The sequence below is a fragment of the Saccostrea cucullata genome, unplaced genomic scaffold (assembly GCF_032062105.1).
Source record: "Saccostrea cucullata isolate Sc308-1 unplaced genomic scaffold, CSIRO_AGI_Scuc_v1 ctg1301, whole genome shotgun sequence".
Taxonomy (NCBI): Eukaryota; Metazoa; Mollusca; class Bivalvia; order Ostreida; family Ostreidae; genus Saccostrea; species Saccostrea cuccullata.
In genome coordinates this window covers 67,727-87,033 of record NW_026918437.1, presented here as the reverse complement: position 1 = coordinate 87,033, position 19,307 = coordinate 67,727, and the positions used below count along the sequence as shown (strand labels likewise).

Genomic DNA, 19,307 nt, shown 5'->3' with positions numbered 1-19,307 from the left:
ACATTGATGTAACCATCAATTGTCGCCCGGGAAATAAATAAAGTAAACAATGGAAATGAGTCTTGATCATGAAACCGCTTCTATATGTGTGAAAAAGGCATGCGTTTAAATGATGGAGCCGATAGTCGAGAATATTTTGAAAACTTATAGTCGGATGAAAATCGAACAAAAAATACCCTTGTAAACGTCATCAATTCCGCAAGTAAATGTTGGATGCAAAAAAAAATAGATTGAAACCAGACACATGAATCACCTATATTCAAAATGTATTTCACTTTTTAAAGGATATAAAACACGAACTGTGTAGAGTACGTTTTTATGCGATAAGTAAAATTCGATGTTCTAAAAAAAGGGGACCTGTCGTTTTTTCGATAGTAAATGATAGGCAACTTTATGTATTAAATATGAAAAATATATATATTTTTACAGATTCACTTTATGGAAGAAAATATATTATGTATCTCGAAATTTATAAAAGGAAAGAACATTCTGATTAACAATCTTTTTAATGTTTAGAAACCTTTAATTCTTATTAACTTCTCCCAACTCAATCCCCATACACCAACACTTAACTTGTATGTATAGAGCAGCCCGGTCCTCCGGGCGCAATAAAAGTCAGTCAGCTTTTGATTTAATTGTAACGTGCAACGCGGCCGAGCTTGGTGTGTGGTGATGTGGCTTGTATCACCAGGCGTTACACTTAGGTTCGTTAACCTGTTAACTCAGGTTTTTGTTGACCAAATAAAATTACAATCAAATATATACAAATACAATGGGTTTCTTCTTGATTGGACAACCACTATAACTGTGGTCGACGGGTGTCTCCCGCAATGAATTTCTCTGGTTCTGCCACTCTAAATGTACTGCTGCATCTTGGCACTTCCCCCACTTCTGTGGTATGCCACCTCTCTCTCCATCAGCCTACTGCCTTATACAGGTCTTACGTATTAACTAATATTGGTGATCCCTCACTGCCTATTCCCCGAAACTGTGTGCCTTATTCAGGTCTTATCACAAGTTCAAGAGAAGAGACAGTCAAGCCTCAACAAGCTTGTCACCAGAGAGGTATCCTGAGAGTCTGTAACACGGCATGTGTTACCTCAGTGCATGCAGTCCCAGTACATAGGCAGTTACAAACTACTTAAATGATTGTAAAATTAATATTTTTTAGTGTTTAAGAAATTAGACGAAAACATATTAAGTCTAACGTTTTATACGAAACTAAATCACAAAAACCAATGTCCGTTCCATAATCATTAAATTGCATTGTATCACAATAGAACGAAATCATCATGAATTTAACCGTGACTGCTGATATTCTTGCGTCATAAACTTGTTTGTCAATAATTTACCTCGTTTTAGATAAATGTATATACGTAGAGCATGCATGCTCATGTATCGAATTAACTGAGAGATATAAACCCCGTATGCAAGCGATGAAAGGTACATGTACATGTATGGTACGTGCTACATTAGTAATTGAGGGAATTTGCTGACGATTGAAAATTCATCTCGTTTATTAAAATGCTTGGCTGGTATATGACCAGTAACGTATTTTTCTTATTAAATATCCAAATATGAAACAGCTCTAGATGTGTCAGACTCTTGTGTATCTTTTATCCCAATCTCACCGGGATACATGTATAGTCCTATATACATATGGAAATGGAAATAATCATAAACCTAAAGCGCTTTAGGTCTATGAAATAATTAAACATCAATTTCTTATTGATAATACGTCGACGATATATATAAATGTCGAGTTGAAGGTCATAGCACGATATTTTTTCATTTATAAGGTTTTTGTACAAATTTTGCTTTATATGAATACAACGATAGATCTGCTTATAATGGGGCGCAGTTGATACCCATGGTGATTCCATTATATTGTTGAAAGACCTTGTCTCCAAAGACCACATAGATATTGTCAGTCAGAAACTCAAGCATCTTTTGATGTCAACTTGTCTTACAACTCAGTTTACCATTTCTTTTTTACTGTAAAGAGAAGTAAAGTGTGAGTCCTCACCGTACCTCTAGTTTATCTTTTATTTCTAGTTAGGTGTGCTCTAACAAAAGACTTAAAAATATTAGAGGTGGGATCAGAGGCCATGGAGGAGTGAGCATTCCCTACCGAACGGTCAGACCAGCCGTGTGCTCTTTGTCATGTTCGGGAAATAACGGGAAAATCCGTTGACAATTCAGTGCGTATATTATGGCCAAATAATAAGTATTAAAAGATTGTTGAAATCCCTGTAACATCCATTTATCTGCCAACAACCTGCCTTGGTTTAAATACTGGTAATATACTCAGAGCATGCTCTTGAGTATCGAATAAGTTAGTTGTCTCTAAGAGAGAAACTAAAATGACAATTGGAATTTAAAGAAAACATTCTGCTAAAACTTGTTCCCTCAAATCCTTGAATTTGGTGTCAGCATCGGCTGCCTCAAAATCACATTCCTTCCTGTCCTTTTGTTCAAGCCTCGAAAAGATTAATTGTATATAATTGTTTAACGTCCCTCTCGAGAATTTTTCACTCATATGGAGACGCCATCACTTGCCGGTGGAGAGCTGCAAATTTTGTCCTATACTCGGCACTCAAGGCCATTGAGCAGGGAGGGATCTTTATCATGCCAGCACCTACTGTGACACTGGACCTCGGTTAATACGGTCTTACCCGAAAGACCGTACTCCACGTCCCACATTGGGATTCGAACCCGTGACGTAAGGATCAACTCCTTACTTCGCGATCCTAGAGCAGACGCTGTTACGATTTGCTGTGAATTTAGGAAGGTCTATAAAAAACCTTCTCTTTCCATCCTGCACCAGTGACCTCCTGTAGGAAATGTCCCACCTGGAATATAGGGGGAATAGAGGCGCATTTGGAGAAGAAATTCCGGGCGTCAGTTTGTCTCTCACCATATCAATCTCTCACCAGAGGGCGCGCTCCGCTCGTGTTGGAGCGGAGCGTAAAAACGCCCTCTGGTGAGAGATTGTCAACATATATGATGATACACAAGTTCCGAGCGTAACGCAAGTGGAAACCAAGAGGAATTGGGCAGAAATTTGAGGCGAAAAATGCAAATGAGCTATGCCCGTAAAAATAAATGACGCCTGAAAAACAATTACGCATTAAAACTAAATGACGCCTGGAAACTAATTTGACGCCTTGATCAGAATTACGCCTGGAATTTCCTTATTATTAAAATTATAATACTTCGTGACCTAAAAGACTAATACGAGGGCTGTTCGGAAATTATTGAGACAATTACATTTACTCCATAAACGACGGAGATAATTTCAGGAAAATTCATCAACATTTTATAAAGAACGAACAAAACACTTATGCAAAATTTCTAATTCCTATGATAATAAGAAAAGTTTTTGTGAAATAATAAACATGCGTTCTATCGATCCGGAGCAGCATCACTACGTCATTTTAGCGTCACGTCAGCCAGGGATGGTTTTGCATGTAAAACGATCGGGAAGCGTTTGATCTTTTTCCTTCTTTGTTATTACATATAACAGTAAAAAATAAAACAGTCTCTTTTCTTAAACTATTCCTTAAAAATGTATACTGTTGCTACCCGAGTGTAATATTTTCATTTGTTGGAAAAGATGACTTAAAATCATGCAGTGTCGATTTATGCAACGAGGGTCAACGATATTGATACCGTAACGATATTAATACTGTACGTAATAACTGTGGTCGTCCGGAGCTTTTGATTTTACTCTGGTTGAATTAATTGTAAAAAAAAAATGTATACCAATGAAATAACAAACCCTAACACATTATTTTTTTCTCGTAGTATTTATTTTAGCAGGTCGTTGTGTCTGGAAAAGAGTTCTACATTGCGCTACACAAAATTTTAGGTATGTTCTCTGCTCCGCCCTTGACGTCAAAATCCATTTTTTCGTTCTTAGCAGATTTCTCTACCGCGCTTAATTTTTTTTATGATCTCCGTATTTCTGATCAAAATTCTATCAAAGTTGCAAGACAGGAATTTGAATTAAAGCTGAAAAATTATACACATAAACAGAATTATTTTCGCTCTTATTATGGGTCCACGAAGAGTTAGAACGTTGGTGTTACATATTTTCAATATCTGATTTCGAGACTGCTCCGGGTACCCCTACTGATGACGCATTTATATACCATTGTACAGAAAATATTTAATATTTGTAAAATATTTTTTGCTTTTATTAATTCTTAATGTATGTCAAACGTATATGCAAATTTGCACCGAAAGACGTTCATTAGAAAGCAAATATACACAATGTCTCAATAAATTTCGAACAGCCCTCGTATTAACCATGTAAACAAAGAAAATCATTTAGGTTATGATTTACAATGTTAAAACTAAAAATTTAGCTTTCTGAACTGAAAGAAAACATAATGACAGGTCATTATTATAGTATAGAAACATAATTTACAAAACTTGTTTCACTTTTTTGTGTAAGGGACACAAACACCATTATGATCCAGTGTGTAAGATAAAACAATTTTTTTTTACAATACTGGCACATTTGATCACTTCAATAATTATGACATTAAGACAAGTTACTAAAAACGGTTCTTCATTTACACAGTTCATTTACAGTTGGAGACTGCCTCTATCAGACTGTTGTTCTCAGAATGTGTGCAAGGAAACTCAAAATATTTAGAGTAATTTTAGGGTCAATAAGTTATAACTATCATTGTACATAATCATAATAAAATTTACTCAAAAAGGTACCAGATTTGAAATATCACACTTACAAGCAGATATTGTGTCATCCAGAAGAAGTTTAAAAGCCTTAACATTGATATATCTGCATTTCCTATGCCACCCACACTAACCCCCCTCCGTCATATGATCAAATTCAAACTTAACCTCCAGTATGAAATGACCCTTAACTGATAATTAAATTGACCGATCAGAAGCTTTTTCATCTCCTGGAAATTCTAGGCGTAATTTTTGTTTCTTTTTTCCCTGCCATTTTACGCCAGGAGAATCTGAGCTTAATTGCAAATTGACGCCCGGAAAATAGAAATGACGCCTGTAAGACGCCTCTTCTACTGAGGCGTTCCTACTCAATTCCACACCAATTCCAGTCGGAATCCGCCTTTAAAATTGATACAGTTAGACCATGTAGAAATACTAACCACTGCATGCATGAAAAGGAATTTGATATTTGTCACTCAGTTAAGTTGTTGTATATAGTCAATTAAACATAAAAATGAAACAAAATTGGTACTATGATAAGCATTAATTGCCTGTCAAATACCGGGTTTACATGTACATACAAAATATATTGTATTTCAAGTTTTTTTTTATAATTTCTAACCAAAAAGGATGAAAATGTGTACAGTTGGCAAAATGTGCAAAGATTACAAGATATAAAAATACTGAGAAGTTCCCATTCCCTTTATATACATGTGTAAATGCAAAAACATTAACATAACATTGGAAAATCTTCAGAAATACGAATTTACAAACATTATGATAGAATTTTACGATATTTGAAAATGAATGCACTTGGAAATTCATTCAAATCAGGAATGGTTTAAGTGTTTGATGTCTTCAGCTGTATATAAACACAATGACAATATGACATCGGTGAATGATTATGTAAATTATGTCTGATGACGTTCTATTACGTTGTATTATGACGTAGTTTCTTCACTATGCCGTCGGTTCGATGCTGGCTATATTTGTCATATCTGATGGCGCACTTGCTTGTGTTCTGAGGCGTCTATTGAGAGCAAACCGGACTATTCCAGAAATAACCAGCGCTAACCAGCCAAGGGTACAAATCCACGAGGCAGTCTGTGAAACGAGAGAATGAAATATATGGAGATAACGAACAATATTTAAGCTCAAAAGTCCATAAAGCAATACAGAATAGGAGCAGAGCAAACACGGACCTCCAAAACATCAGAGGTGGGAACAAGGGTCGTGAAGGAGAGAGCATCCCCTGCCAACCGATTACACCCGCCGTGTGCTCCTTGTCATGATCGGGAAATAACGGAAAAATCTGTCTTAAAATCAGTGTGTAAATAATGGTCTAGCAATTGGTTTGATAAACGTCAGTCAGCATTTGACTCAATGATACATTGTATTTGCTGACAAGGTCTTTGTATTGACAACTGATATTCTTGTTTTATTAGCTTGTTTGTCAATAATTTACACCGTTTTAGAAAATGTTAATAAGTAGAGCATGCTTACCTGTGTAACATTTATATAGGTGTAGAAATGTCCTGTAGAGCTAATCTTTTTTGTTGACTGGTTCACCAGTTTCTGCTTCTCTGCCTTTACACAACTTTAAGGAAATATAAACCAATATTATCTCTAAAAAATTTAAGATCGAAAAAAATACACATAATATTCATATATACATGTACTATTTGTATTAAAATGTTTTCTAAAAAGTAGTAAGTTATTGGCAAATATGTTGATGATACAAGAATATTAGCAGTTTAAAGTCATCATTTCCTAATTAAGTTGTATGGTAGAACACAATCTACCATTAAGTCAAATGCTCACTGATGTTTTTCATACTAATTGTGAGGTCATTTTTCCAAACCGAATTACCTTAGTTTTCCCCTTTAATTCCCGATCATGATAAGGAGCAAACGGCGTGTGTTACCGGTCGGCAGGGGATGCTCACTCCTCCATGGCACCTCTGATGTTTTTGAGATACCCTATTGTTTAATGGACTTTTGAGCTCAAATATAGTTCGTTATCTTTACAAAGGTCATAAATTATTGTATTAATCATCAAAAGATAAATTGTTCATAGTTATCATAACGCATGTTATATATATATTGTTTTTTTGTGTGAGCAGCATAGCATATTGAATATATTTAGATAGTACAACGTGCTTACCTGGAATAGTACTTATATTGTCCTCCTATTACAGTGTGCTTACCTGGAATAGTACTTATATTGTCCTCCTATTACAGTGTGCTTACCTGGAATAGTACTTATATTGTCCTCCCGTCAATGAGTCACAGATTCCTTTAAATCCAACACTAACCATACAGGAGGCGACAAACATAACAGCAGTCACCAGAGAGTTCAACATGATGAACGGCATAACCCACATCTGGGATCTGTAAATAGAATACAAACATAACAGCAGTCACCAGGGAGTTCAACATGATGAAGTGCATAACCCACATCTGGGATCTGTAAATAGAATACAAACATAACAGCAGTCACCAGGGAGTTCAACATGATGAAGGGCATAACCCACATCTGGGATCTGTAAACAGAATACAAACATAACAGCAGTCACCAGGGAGTTCAACATGATGAAGGGCATAACCCACATCTGGGATCTATAAACGGAATAAATGCATGTATACATGATAAATATAGGGCCATAAAACAATATGATGAACGGAACAAACCAGTCTGGGATCTGAAAACAGAATACATACATGTACATGATGTATATTGGGTCACAATACAACTTAATGAACGGCATAACCCACATCTGGGATCTGAAAACTGAATAATCATATACAGGTACATGATATATATAGGACCATAATACAGCGTGATGAAGAGCATAGCCCACATTTGGGATCTGAAAACAGAATTATATACATTTGCATGATATATATTGGGTCACAATACAACATGATGAACGGTATGACCTCCATCGGGGATCTGAAAACGGAATATATACGAGGGTTGATCCAAAAGTAATGTCACAGTGTCTATATCTTTTATATTTGGCGTCATATTATCAAATATTATATACCAAAAGATGCACAAATATAAATTTAATTAAACTTTAATTTTTCATTCAATAATGTTTAACTGAATTTATTTTATAGATGTTTAAAACATATAAGATAGGTGGTGTCGCCGCGTCAAAACCGAACGTCACAAATTAAAGTGTACTTTTTTTAGTATAAAAAAGACAAACACTTAAAAAGCATCTTTTAAAAGCGCCTAAACGCAAAATACTTTAAAGAAAAAAAATTACATCATTTCTAGTCTTAAATTGAAATCTATATGATATCACTGCTATTTTTTATGAAAAACATCGTTGATTTATTCCAGTGCATTGAAAAAAGGAAATGTCAAAATGGACAAAAAAGCCAAAACAAACTGTAATGCATTTTTGCTTCAAAATGGAGAAATCGCCAGTAGAGACAGTTACGTTGATTCACCAGACTTTCGGAGGTAAGAATGTAAATAAGAGACTTTTTTAGATGGTTTCAGCGACTTTCGGTGGGTGATGGGTTATTAAATGCTCAGCAGATGACAAGAAAACCGAAAGATGGGAGGGCGGACGGAAATGTTCAATGGTGTGTGACGTTGTCAAAAAGACTGACGGAGAGAGCGATATGTGAAATTTTAAGTTGGTCTTTTACTACTGTTCAAATGAATTTTGACAGAATTAATTATGAAAAGAGTGAGTGTACGATGGGAACTAAGGGTAAGAAAGTGAAATTTATGAACGAGTTCGTGGATATCAAATCTCAAATATTTTTTAATGAAACGAAGGGAAGTGTTAAAATGCAAGAAGGCGCGTATCCGTCATATGACGTTATTTAGCTGCGGCGACTACCATAATCGCACGTTGTATATAATCCGATATTTTGAAAAGTATAAATCATGTTGAATTGAAATTTTCAGGTCTGATTTGAAATAAATTTAGCTTTCATTATTTATAATTTTGTTGTTTTACGTCGACGGATAGCGATTTTATCGATGTTGTGACATTACTTTTGGATCAACCCTCGTACATAATAACAACCTTCACAGATCTAGAAAAAAAACCCATAACTTTGAAATCAAATGCATTCTGTAAATGGCTATTGGTATGCCTAAATTCGAAATAACTAAGAGATTAACCCGAGTACACTTACGATGGAATACAAGCAGCGTTCAGCAGTACTCAACCGTTTTAGTCCGGTGAATTTTCTCCAAAACGCAAATAAATGAGATCGGGGATTAATAATGAGGTTGAAGATTGTCTTTTCAATGCAACAGAAATAAAATTAAAAATATTTAAATTCTCAAGGACTCATATTCTATGTTATCTGTCTATAAACGAGAACAAAGTTAATTTGTTCGGGTTTGTTCTTCTTTATTTTAGATCGGGATTGAACTTGTAAAAATGGCGGCTTCACGATTTCGCTTATATTGAATTACGGATATTTAAGGTAATTACCCATACCACGTGAAATAACGCTATATGACGTTATTCTCGTCAGTGACGTTATTACGTCAAACGCGCCCGACGCTTATTCCATCAAAAATGCCTGACGTCGATTTCACTTACTGTTAGCTGCAATAATGTAGCCCTCTCCGATTTTTTTTTTTTTTTTTTTTTGGGAGAGGGCTACAACTCCTTAGGATCTCTATAATGGTGCAGATGCGGCAGTGGATCACTCCCGCACGGATTTCGGCTCAAATTATCAGTAAACGGCTATTTTATTATCATCTCTTACCTGGAATCCAAATATGTAATTATGCAAAACATAAATCGATCCAAAAATATTCACAACGATCCATATATCGGTTATTTTTCGTGTGTGTCAACAGCTTAACTTGAATTTATCCGCCATGTTTACTGACCTTGATGGATTGTATTTTGGGACAGCCAATGAGAATTTAGGTTCTATAGGAGCGGATCTACTAGGAATTCCCATATTTTAAGCATACGTTATCGCTGTTTGCGCAAAAATAACACTTGAAATGGTTTTATTTATCGATGTTTTTGTAATATATTATAGCACAATCGTTTATAAACATCGACATTTGCTTTATTTGGTTGTTCCAAATTTCAAGTGAAAGTCTCACTACGTCAAGCGTGAACTGTCATGGCTGCTGAATATTGCAGCTGGGAAAGACACAGATTTATTTTGCATGGTTTTCGAGTTTAACAGGCTATGTTGTTGACAGTGAATAAAAATTCCGTCTTATAAGAAGTAAGTTTAATGTAAAAATAATTTATTTTGCCTCCAATCACCCGTATCAAAAAAATATATTTGCACCATTACGGAGATGCGATGGAATTGTAGCCCTCTCCAGAAAATATCAGATAAAAAAAATCGGAGAGGGCTACATTATTGCAGCTAACTTACTGTGTAAAGAAAGGTACATTAATTTCCAAATAAAAGGCATAAAAAATACGATGTTCAGTTATTTCCGGGATGCATGATCGAAGGAGAGTTTAAATTTAGATGATTCGTCAAACCGAAAGTACAACAAAGATGGCATGGAGGGAGATTGTCTCGAGTACAAGATAACTAAAAGACTTCGACAATCGGGTCGTTTTTTGTCTCTGTAAGTTGAAGAAATACAGAGTAACAAATAAATGGTTCTCTTGTCGAAAGTCGTAATCGTTTGCTTATATGTTTGTACATACTAAGGCTTAGTACATAACCATTTTCGAAATTCAACCACGGCTCAAGTATTCAGGTACCTAACTGCTTTGCTTCAATATTCCGATTTTTAAATGTCGTTTTTCTCTTCTCGATTGTTTGAATTGAAATATCGTCCTCGAAAATCGTCCTTTGGGGATTGACTAAGGATTTGAAAACAAATTGTGGAAAACTTTTTTTTTTCAATGTATATATCATAGATAAAACAGTTACTGCACATATATAAATGTTCTGTTATAATTTGGTATATCCTTGCACTGAAACATTGAATAATTCTTGATAAAAAAAAACCCAGAATATTTCATTCAACATATTCAAGTAGAAAAGGACATTGATGCATGAAAAAATATATTTCCTGAAATAATACACACATATGCTGAAAATTTGGAAAAATATGTTTTAACCTTTAGCTACCATTTGTAGTGCTGTGGGTAGTGTATTGGTGCACCTGTCATTAGACAGGTGTCCTGGATTCGATTCTCTGTAAGTTAAAAAAATACAGAGTAACAAATAAACATGATAAATGGTTCTCTTGTCGAAAGTCATTATCGTTTGCTTATATGCTTGTACATAGTACATAACCATTTTCAAACCTTGTGGGCCTCTTGTTATAATATGTTTGCCAAAGCAATTTCCAAATTGATGATAAAATTACAAATGTGTCATCTACAGTATATACAATATGTATAATACATGAGAAAAACATACGCCGAACAGACTCAGGGGTCTATATCGGATGGGGAGGGGGTATTTCTGTCTTCAAGCACCCGTGAATATTTATAGTATACCGATAGATACAGTGTATCAGTAGCTAATAAGATAATGTGGATCCCTAGTCTACTATTCTAGATCATAATTTCATGTATAACTTTAGTCATGGTAATGGTGGTTAGACTTAAACCCACAAATCTCAATATTAAAGTAACAAAGAAGGGAAATATAAAATAGGAATGCCTATGAGATCAAAGTGTGTGATATAAAAAAGGAATAAGGAAAGGGATAAAATTTCAAACAGACAAATTCTACCCTGTATGTTAAGCCGAGTGCTTACAATGTTAGAATTATATAATTAGGTTGTTCGTGTATTGTTTAATAATGCATTAATCATTAAAAACAAAGAAAGATAAAAGAAAGCCATGGCAGATAATGTATTGGACCAGCATGCAAAATTCATATCAACCCTTTCTCCCCCAATGAATGAAGAGTCCTTCCCAAACTTATGAGTTAGGACTTTATGCTGTGTCATATGTAGCATGATAAAAAGCTGAAGAAAAAAAAAATAATTTTTTTTATTTTAGAATACAATTTGAAGAAGTATAATTGAACTCCAGCCTAAACTCCAGTACAAGTCAAATTGAACCATCTTGAATGTCTTGATTAAATGTTTTTATTTTAGGCACAGAGCAACAGAAAGATTTTTTTTAAACTAGACCATGTTCATAATGCATGTACCATTTCTCAGCTACTTTTAATGTACAATTACATACAAATTAAATACCGGTATTCGGTATTTATAATGTTCATCAATTATGCTCAGACAATTACAGGTTCGAGAATCTGAGTCAATACATCGAACAAATGCTCACTGGATACATATCAAAATATCACTTTAACATAGAAAATTCTATTTACTCAGGGAGTCATTGACTTTTAAAGCATCATACCAGTGACTTTTCATACCAATTTTGCATGGATCAGTTTTTCCAAGGAGGGGTCCAAGGTCATTTTAGTACAATTCACTGTTATCTTTGGACTTTCAGTAAGGCATGGTATTCTTAATGTTATATAATTAGCCCCTAAAATTTACACAGCTTTCATTCATTGTTGAAATATACGTGGCCGGGATATTCGGGCAAATGTCAAAGAGTGTAGCCAATTTCCAATAACAGGATTACATATAAGAAGTAAATGATTACCGGTAAGTTGTCTAATGATTGTCAACAACGATTAAAAGTACCTGATGTTATTAATTTTTTAACCAATGAAAATCTATTTGCCATTTGAAAGACACTAGTGCAGAGAATACTACGTCTTACTAAAAGTCCAAGGATGACAGAGAATTGTACTGCTTGGTTTAGTATGTACATACAATAACTCTGCAATGTCCATGGGAACACACACACTCACCACTAGATCCACCATGAAAATTTCAATCAAGAAGCATCCTATAGAGTTTATACTATGGAAACGAGAAAAAAATTATAAGTGCTGAAAAAAATTATTGTGTAAGAGTGATTTTGACAGGTCGGTCAGAGTACATAAAACAAATATTTTTTTATTGTTTGACTTCCTTTACTTAATCCTTTTAATTATGAACTCTTTCAGATATTAATTTATCCAACCTTATTCATTTTAAAGATACATAAATTACTCAAACATATCACCATTGAACGAGTTCATATTTTACCAATTGAATGACATAGTTTTAGTAATAATGTCATCAGCTATGGAGCTTGGTGTTAAGAATTTATTAAACGAATTTGAGTTATGTACGGAAAACCTCGATCATTCAGTGTCCCTAGCTTAAGAATGGGATCTCTGCCTTCCAACTTCCAAGGACACGATCTCCTATAAGCACGGTGTTTTAAAAAAACAAACATTACAAAGTGGAAACACTGAACATATCCATCTCCGCTTACATAGATTTTATCAATTTGTACATGGATAAAATCATGATAAACAACGTTGCACCTTACTTAGACAGACCGGAGCTTTTCCTGTGATCAGAAACCAGACGTTAAAAAGATGTGGCAAACAAACCACTTATTTGTATCTATGAATAGCGAAAAATGTATTACATAGACACAAAAAGTTGTAAAATGTGCCACTTCTCTCATTTTTTAATCAAATAAATCGCATCCAAACGACCAATGTTGAAACTGAAAGTGTTTTCTTCTTTCACTTCCGTCATAACGTCACACATGCGCATTACCGGTATATAGAATATTCCGAAGATTGAACCCGATTACTATAATGCTTGTGAATCGTGAAAACGAATTCTTGGCCGTCTCTGCAATAAATATTTAACTTATAATTTAAACCATACTTATTAATGTTCTATTAACGATAGTTTTAAATATTTAAAGCGACTTTTGCACCCAAATTATAAAAGTATAGATGTTAAAAAGATTTTTCAAATAATCATTTTTCAGCAAATTTGGTATAAAAATGTGAAATTTTCTTGTTTGATGCCCGCTGCCCCACTTAATTTTTATGCCATATAAGGGAGAGACTATTGAAAAATAACGTGTTAATTTCAAAAAGAAATCTGTAGTTAGAATATCAAACAGCAATTTATTTTTACTAGCAATGAACTTTATAATTTTGAGCTAAATATGTTTAATTCGCCCTAGAAAGTAATATTAGGTGGATCAGCAGATTAAAAAAATAATTAAACCGTTAAACAAACATATTTTCTCTATAATTCATATGTTAAAAAAATTCTTTTGCTTTTACATTTAGAAATCTAGCATAAATATCTTAATTACTGCATTTCCGTAATTTCACGAGACAATGTCTATTTTTAGTAACAATCCTTTCTAAAGGAGGCCCGGTTGACCCCAAAATTTACACTGATCTGGAAAGGACAAATACTCAGTTAAGATTCTGAAAAGTTTCAACAAAATCTGTAGTTCCGTTATTTCTATAGCATGGTATGGATCTTTACCTTAAGAAATAAATAACAAGTTTATAAACTTCAATGGGAATTGAAGTGGGTCGGTCACGTGATCAAATCCTGTGAAGGCCGAAGGCCTTCTCAGAAGATTTGATCACGTACCGACCCACTTCAATTCCCGTTGAAGTTTATAAACTTGTTATTTATTACTTATATATACATTTGAGACAGACAATTGAATATTTTCGAATTTAAATTATTGCACTAACCGTCCGTCGTAGTTTTTGAAAAATGACGCAAGGTGTAAATCGGTTTGCATGGCGGTTACGCTTCGAATTCATTAGGCTAAGGAATATTAATCTATTTCGAAGGGAATATTTTGTGAAAGGCTACATGTGATCAGTAATAGTGAACAGATTGTTGTCGGGGAATATTTTATTCGTGAAAAATGATAATCAATGCTGAAAAGACACAAGAAACACGTCCGAAGTTTGATGATAAAAAGTTGGAGGAATTTCGGTCGCTGGAAAGGGATGGATGGATCCGATGGACTGATACACTTGTCCGAGCCAGTTAGGGCCTAATTTGCAATTTGATCAAAAACATTCCACAGTTTCAGTAACTAAAGGCATACTTACCGTAAAACACTGATAAACACGGAGACACTGGCGACAGCTTTACATTGAACTACGAAAACGCCGAGGTGTTTGGCAGCTGTTCATGGCATGATTGCAAAGATATTTTCCAACAGATTTACACATTTATCGTGAGTAAAATTTAAAGATAAAATAAAAGTTTATCATGAAAATTTTACCAAAGGTCTATCAAAAAAATAAGGATGAACGTTAGAGACTGTGCAGTTGACAAAAGTGAAGAAAAATGTAAACAAACGCTATAATTATAGGCTCCTAGTTTTCTCTTTGTACACAGGTTGAATCTATAGCCCAAAAACTGTATGAAATACTTGTTTACATTTAAAATAAAATAATTATCATTTTACTTGCTTATTTTATTCATTTCATACATGAAAAGCAAGTAGAGCAGGTCATTTTTTTTTTTTTTATAATTTATGTACCGGTAGATATTATTGCGCGTGTGATTAGGTCACGTATTGACCTCTGACCTCTGACAAACTTCATACAGAATTGAAGATATTCTCTCTCTGTATGTTTATATAATGGAGAGATACCACAAATGTATATATATTGAAATAATTTGCATGGTCCCCTGAATTTCAATATATCCGGAGTAGGCTGTATATAGGGCCAAAATACAACATGATGAACGGAATAGCCCACATCTGGGATCTACAAATGGAGAGCAAAACAAACACCTCTAAACGCAAAAACGTAGATACGATACCATGAAGTAGTAAGTATCCCCAGTCAATCGATAACACCCAACGTGTGCCCCTTGTCATGATCGGGCAACGGAAAAAAATCTGTAAAAATAATGCCCTAACAATTCTTATGGAAAACGTCAGTCAACATTTGACCTGATAAAAGATTGTTTATTATGCTTACACGTTCATTGTATGAACTATAGAAATGGAAATGTTGACGTCAAAAGAGACTGTTAAAATCCTTGATTGTCAATAGCTTCCCTTATTTTAGATATTGTTAAGAACATTCTCTTTTGTATTGAATCAACTGAGATATATAAACAAACTTCATATACAGGTGATAAGGGTATATTACTGCATTTTTCATGTTTATACGTAAGGGAAGTTGACGATTGAAATTTAAAGTTGATGTCGTCAAATTTCTCATAAAGCGTCGTTGTTAGATAACCATTAATGAAAACATTTTTTCGAATAAAATTTCCAGTTATGAAACAGACGTGTCAGACTCTGTGGTATCTTTGATTTCAAGCACACTAATAAAATACATGTATATCTTTCATTTATAGTACATCGTCGATATTTCTGTGAAATCACTTACTCAGTATTATCTTTAAAATAAATTTTGGGGTTTAATTTCATTTTTACAGGTACCCCGGTAATAAGTACTCAGCAATTCTTCATGCTCGAAATTAAATCCGCATGAACCCATATTTTCTCCAACCATGAAAATTTGAAAGAACGAAAATATGTGATTTTACAGTATCAAAATGTCGAGTTGAAGGCCACAACAAGTTGATTCAATAGGTCTTCTGATTACGGGACACAAATGGAAATTCCAACAAACCTAGTCTCAGAAAACCACATGGAGATTGTCAGTCAGAAACTCAAGCAGAGTACTTGTGTGAACAATCAGAATGTTTTTTAGCAAAACAATTTTACAAACATCTGACTCACAAATGGAAACCTTAAGCTCTCTTTGGCGATGGTGGTACGAGCAACTTCATTATTCCTTTATAAAATGTTTATATTTAAAAAGTTTATGTTCATTTCTTTGCACATCTTTACATTAGAAAAGAAAACATTCGACGCATATGAATTTGTTACGAAGATAGACTCACGCTATGGACGGGTCCTTCTGGGATTTATATATAGCGTAGGTGTTGTAAACGCCCATCCCCAGGGCGTAGAAGATACAAACAAACACACCAACATAGATGGGGACGTCACAGTTGGATTTCTTGCTGTATAGCAGTGTATAGTACGTGGAGTTGTAAGGTTTGAGGGAGGCGTATAGCAGGCACCCTCCAGAATTCTCAATCTGTAAAAAATAAAATAAATAAAAGATAAACGGTTTGATGGAACCTTGATGAAAATATAATATAAATTAATATATAACAAAGAGTTTTTCAATCATTCTAAAGAATATATGTAATAGGGACTATGCTGCGTTTCTGTGTCTCTTATTTGGCGGTTCTAGATCTCGTTTGATATTAACTGAACATATTTGTTTTGTGTTTGTTTGTTCTGTAGTTTTCTTTTTAATGCATTATTTTTTTGTGTTTTATTTCCATATAAGAAATGAATTGATATAAAAATTATACACTAGTCAGTATAATCTGGATGTTGCAGTTATATTTTGTAAACCGCGAAGAGTGACCGTACGATAGAAAGTAATTTCCGCGTTATAACCGGAAATAAGTTATAATCGTGTTTTTCAAAGATAGATTAAGGAATTCTCTTTACATATTGAAGAACAAAAAAAAAATGAAAATAGCACACAGAAGTACTGAACAATACGGAAAAAATGTGAACGGAAGAAAAAGAATACAAAAAAGGCCAGATACTAAAGGGCTAATCTTTAGATCTGAAATTGGTGTGGAGCTGGAAGACATTCTGGAACGAGGAAGGATGGATATCAGAGAGAAAAATGAAAAATAAGGACATAAAATGTTGTTTTCAAGTCAATGCACCCTCTGGCCTATGCACAGACACCTGACGCTACATAATTTTCTTCGTCAGCGTGGCACTGTGGTTAGAGCGTCTGCACTTAAATTGCGGAGTGGGGAGTTGATCCTACCGTCGCAGGTTCGAATCCCATTGTGGGACGAGGAGTCATTCGGATGAAACCGTAAAACTGATATTCCGTATCGCAGTAGATCCATCGTTGCTCAAAAGCCCCGAGTGTCTACTTTAGGACAAGCTCTCCATCGGCAAATGGTGGAGTCTCCATATGAGTGAACGAATATCGAGAGGGACGTTAAACAACAAACAAACAAATATATTTTAAAATAATCAAACTTTTGAACAATTTGAAATCTTAAGATCAACCGCTAAAGAGCTTACGACTTTTCAACTTTATGCACAACCACTTCCCTTGATGAATTAAAGTCCAGGCTTTTTGATATCATTGACAGCTGCTTTTTCGATACAAATGGAACTCATCAATTTATATACCTTGTTATTGGTCATTTGCAAAATAATTTTGTTAATAAACATTCTGATTGCACACTCAAGTCCTCTGAAGTTGACATCAAACAGATGCTTGAGATTTTGATTGACAATATCTATGTGGGTTTTGGAGACCAGGTATTCCAACTATCTGTTGGAATTCCCATGGGTTCCCGATGATGACAACTAGCACAAGGCAGGTGTGACCGGTCAGCAGGGGATGCTTCCTTCTGCATGGCACCTGATCCCATCTCTGATGTTTCGGAGTTCTGTGTTTGGTCTGCTGCTATATATTTTTGTTTTGTTTTTTGGACTTTCGATCTTAAATACTGTTTGTTATCCCCATGTGTTCCATTAACATTAACGAAAAAAGTATACGCGTGACTTAATGAAAAGTGCTTAATAAATTAATCATATTATACTAACAAGCAAACACTTATTTTCAATCTTTTCATACATGTATTGATATTTTCTGTTGTTTTTCTCTTTTATAGTTTGATTTTGTAAAAGGTATAATTATTATTTATGCATCATGTTTTTCTTTTCATTTCTTGCACCCTAAAATTTACACACATAAATGTTATGTATTTAATCTTATAATGTATGTATTAATATATGTATTTGTTATATACAAACAGAGCAACGTATTTATTTTCATATGAACTACATATAAGGATTCATTTGTCAGTATAAAAATTGAATGCAAAAAAAACTCCTAAAACAACAACAGATTTATACAGTCTTGCTTAATTTTTATAACCATGTAAAATTCATTAAGATGATTGTTACAGCCTGTTGATTGAACAAGTATCTCAGTTTCAAATGTCAAGTATGTGTGCTTGCATAAATTGCGTTTTTTTTTATCAGTTGAACGTTATTTAAAGTTTTTCTCAAATTCATATGCCTACATATAATTATGTACACTTTACTTATCTAAATTGTTTACTCACGCCTGTTACCCCCAGTGGTATTGATATTGCAAATCCACAAACAAAAATAAAGAAATAAAGTAGTGTGTTTACAAACAACTGAACGTCAAACACAGCCATAGCCCTCTAATCACAAAATACTCATAACTCATGCATATAAGGGGGCGTATCCATGTGGAATATACAAGATTACGCAATGTCGAGCCCGACGATATTTAAAGCGAATAACTTTCATTATCAATAACTTTCAGATAGATAAATCAGAAACCTGAATTGATTACTTAAATGTTCATCACAAGAGTTTGTTCTACACAGGGATTTAACTAATCATAAATATAAATCTAGGGTTATATATTGTGTAAGTAATGGTTATAAGACGAAAACTGTCCATTATGTCAGATATTAGACGACCCGAGGCGCGTTAGCGCCGAGGAGAGTCTAATATCTGACATAATGGTCAGTTTGAGGCTTATAACTTACTTAAAACATTTCACCATTGTCGAACACTTCTATTGTTAACTTATTGGACAGCCACAGGTAAGGTCTCGTTCTGCTTGGATGAGTACCTGGCACTGTTCATCAAG

At 34.3% G+C, this 19,307-nt stretch overlaps 1 protein-coding gene across 1 annotated transcript; it reads right to left on the bottom strand.

Moving 5' to 3' along the window:
- Positions 1–5,412: 5,412 nt before the first annotated feature.
- LOC134266209 (transmembrane protein 179B-like) lies at positions 5,413–18,887 on the bottom strand. Its single transcript, XM_062748443.1, has 5 exons — positions 18,745–18,887; positions 16,465–16,664; positions 6,954–7,094; positions 6,208–6,301; positions 5,413–5,808 (listed from the first exon to the last, which is right to left on the bottom strand). Exons 1-5 carry the CDS (start codon positions 18,841–18,843, stop codon positions 5,665–5,667), a joined length of 678 nt encoding a protein of 225 aa, XP_062604427.1. The 5' UTR covers positions 18,844–18,887; the 3' UTR covers positions 5,413–5,664.
- Between the last annotated feature and the right edge of the window lie 420 nt (positions 18,888–19,307).

Bases quoted from the DNA above. Each gene is read 5' to 3' on its own strand.
- LOC134266209 (XM_062748443.1), bottom strand. From the start codon at position 18,843: ATGGCTGTGTTTGACGTTCAGTTGTTTGTAAACACACTACTTTATTTC. The intron at 7,095-16,464 runs GTGAGTCTATCT...TTCTATTTACAG, and splicing joins CAGAAGGACCCGTCCATAGC to ATCCCAGATGTGGGTTATGC. The intron at 5,809-6,207 runs GTAAGCATGCTC...CTCGTTTCACAG, and splicing joins CCTATATAAATGTTACACAG to ACTGCCTCGTGGATTTGTAC.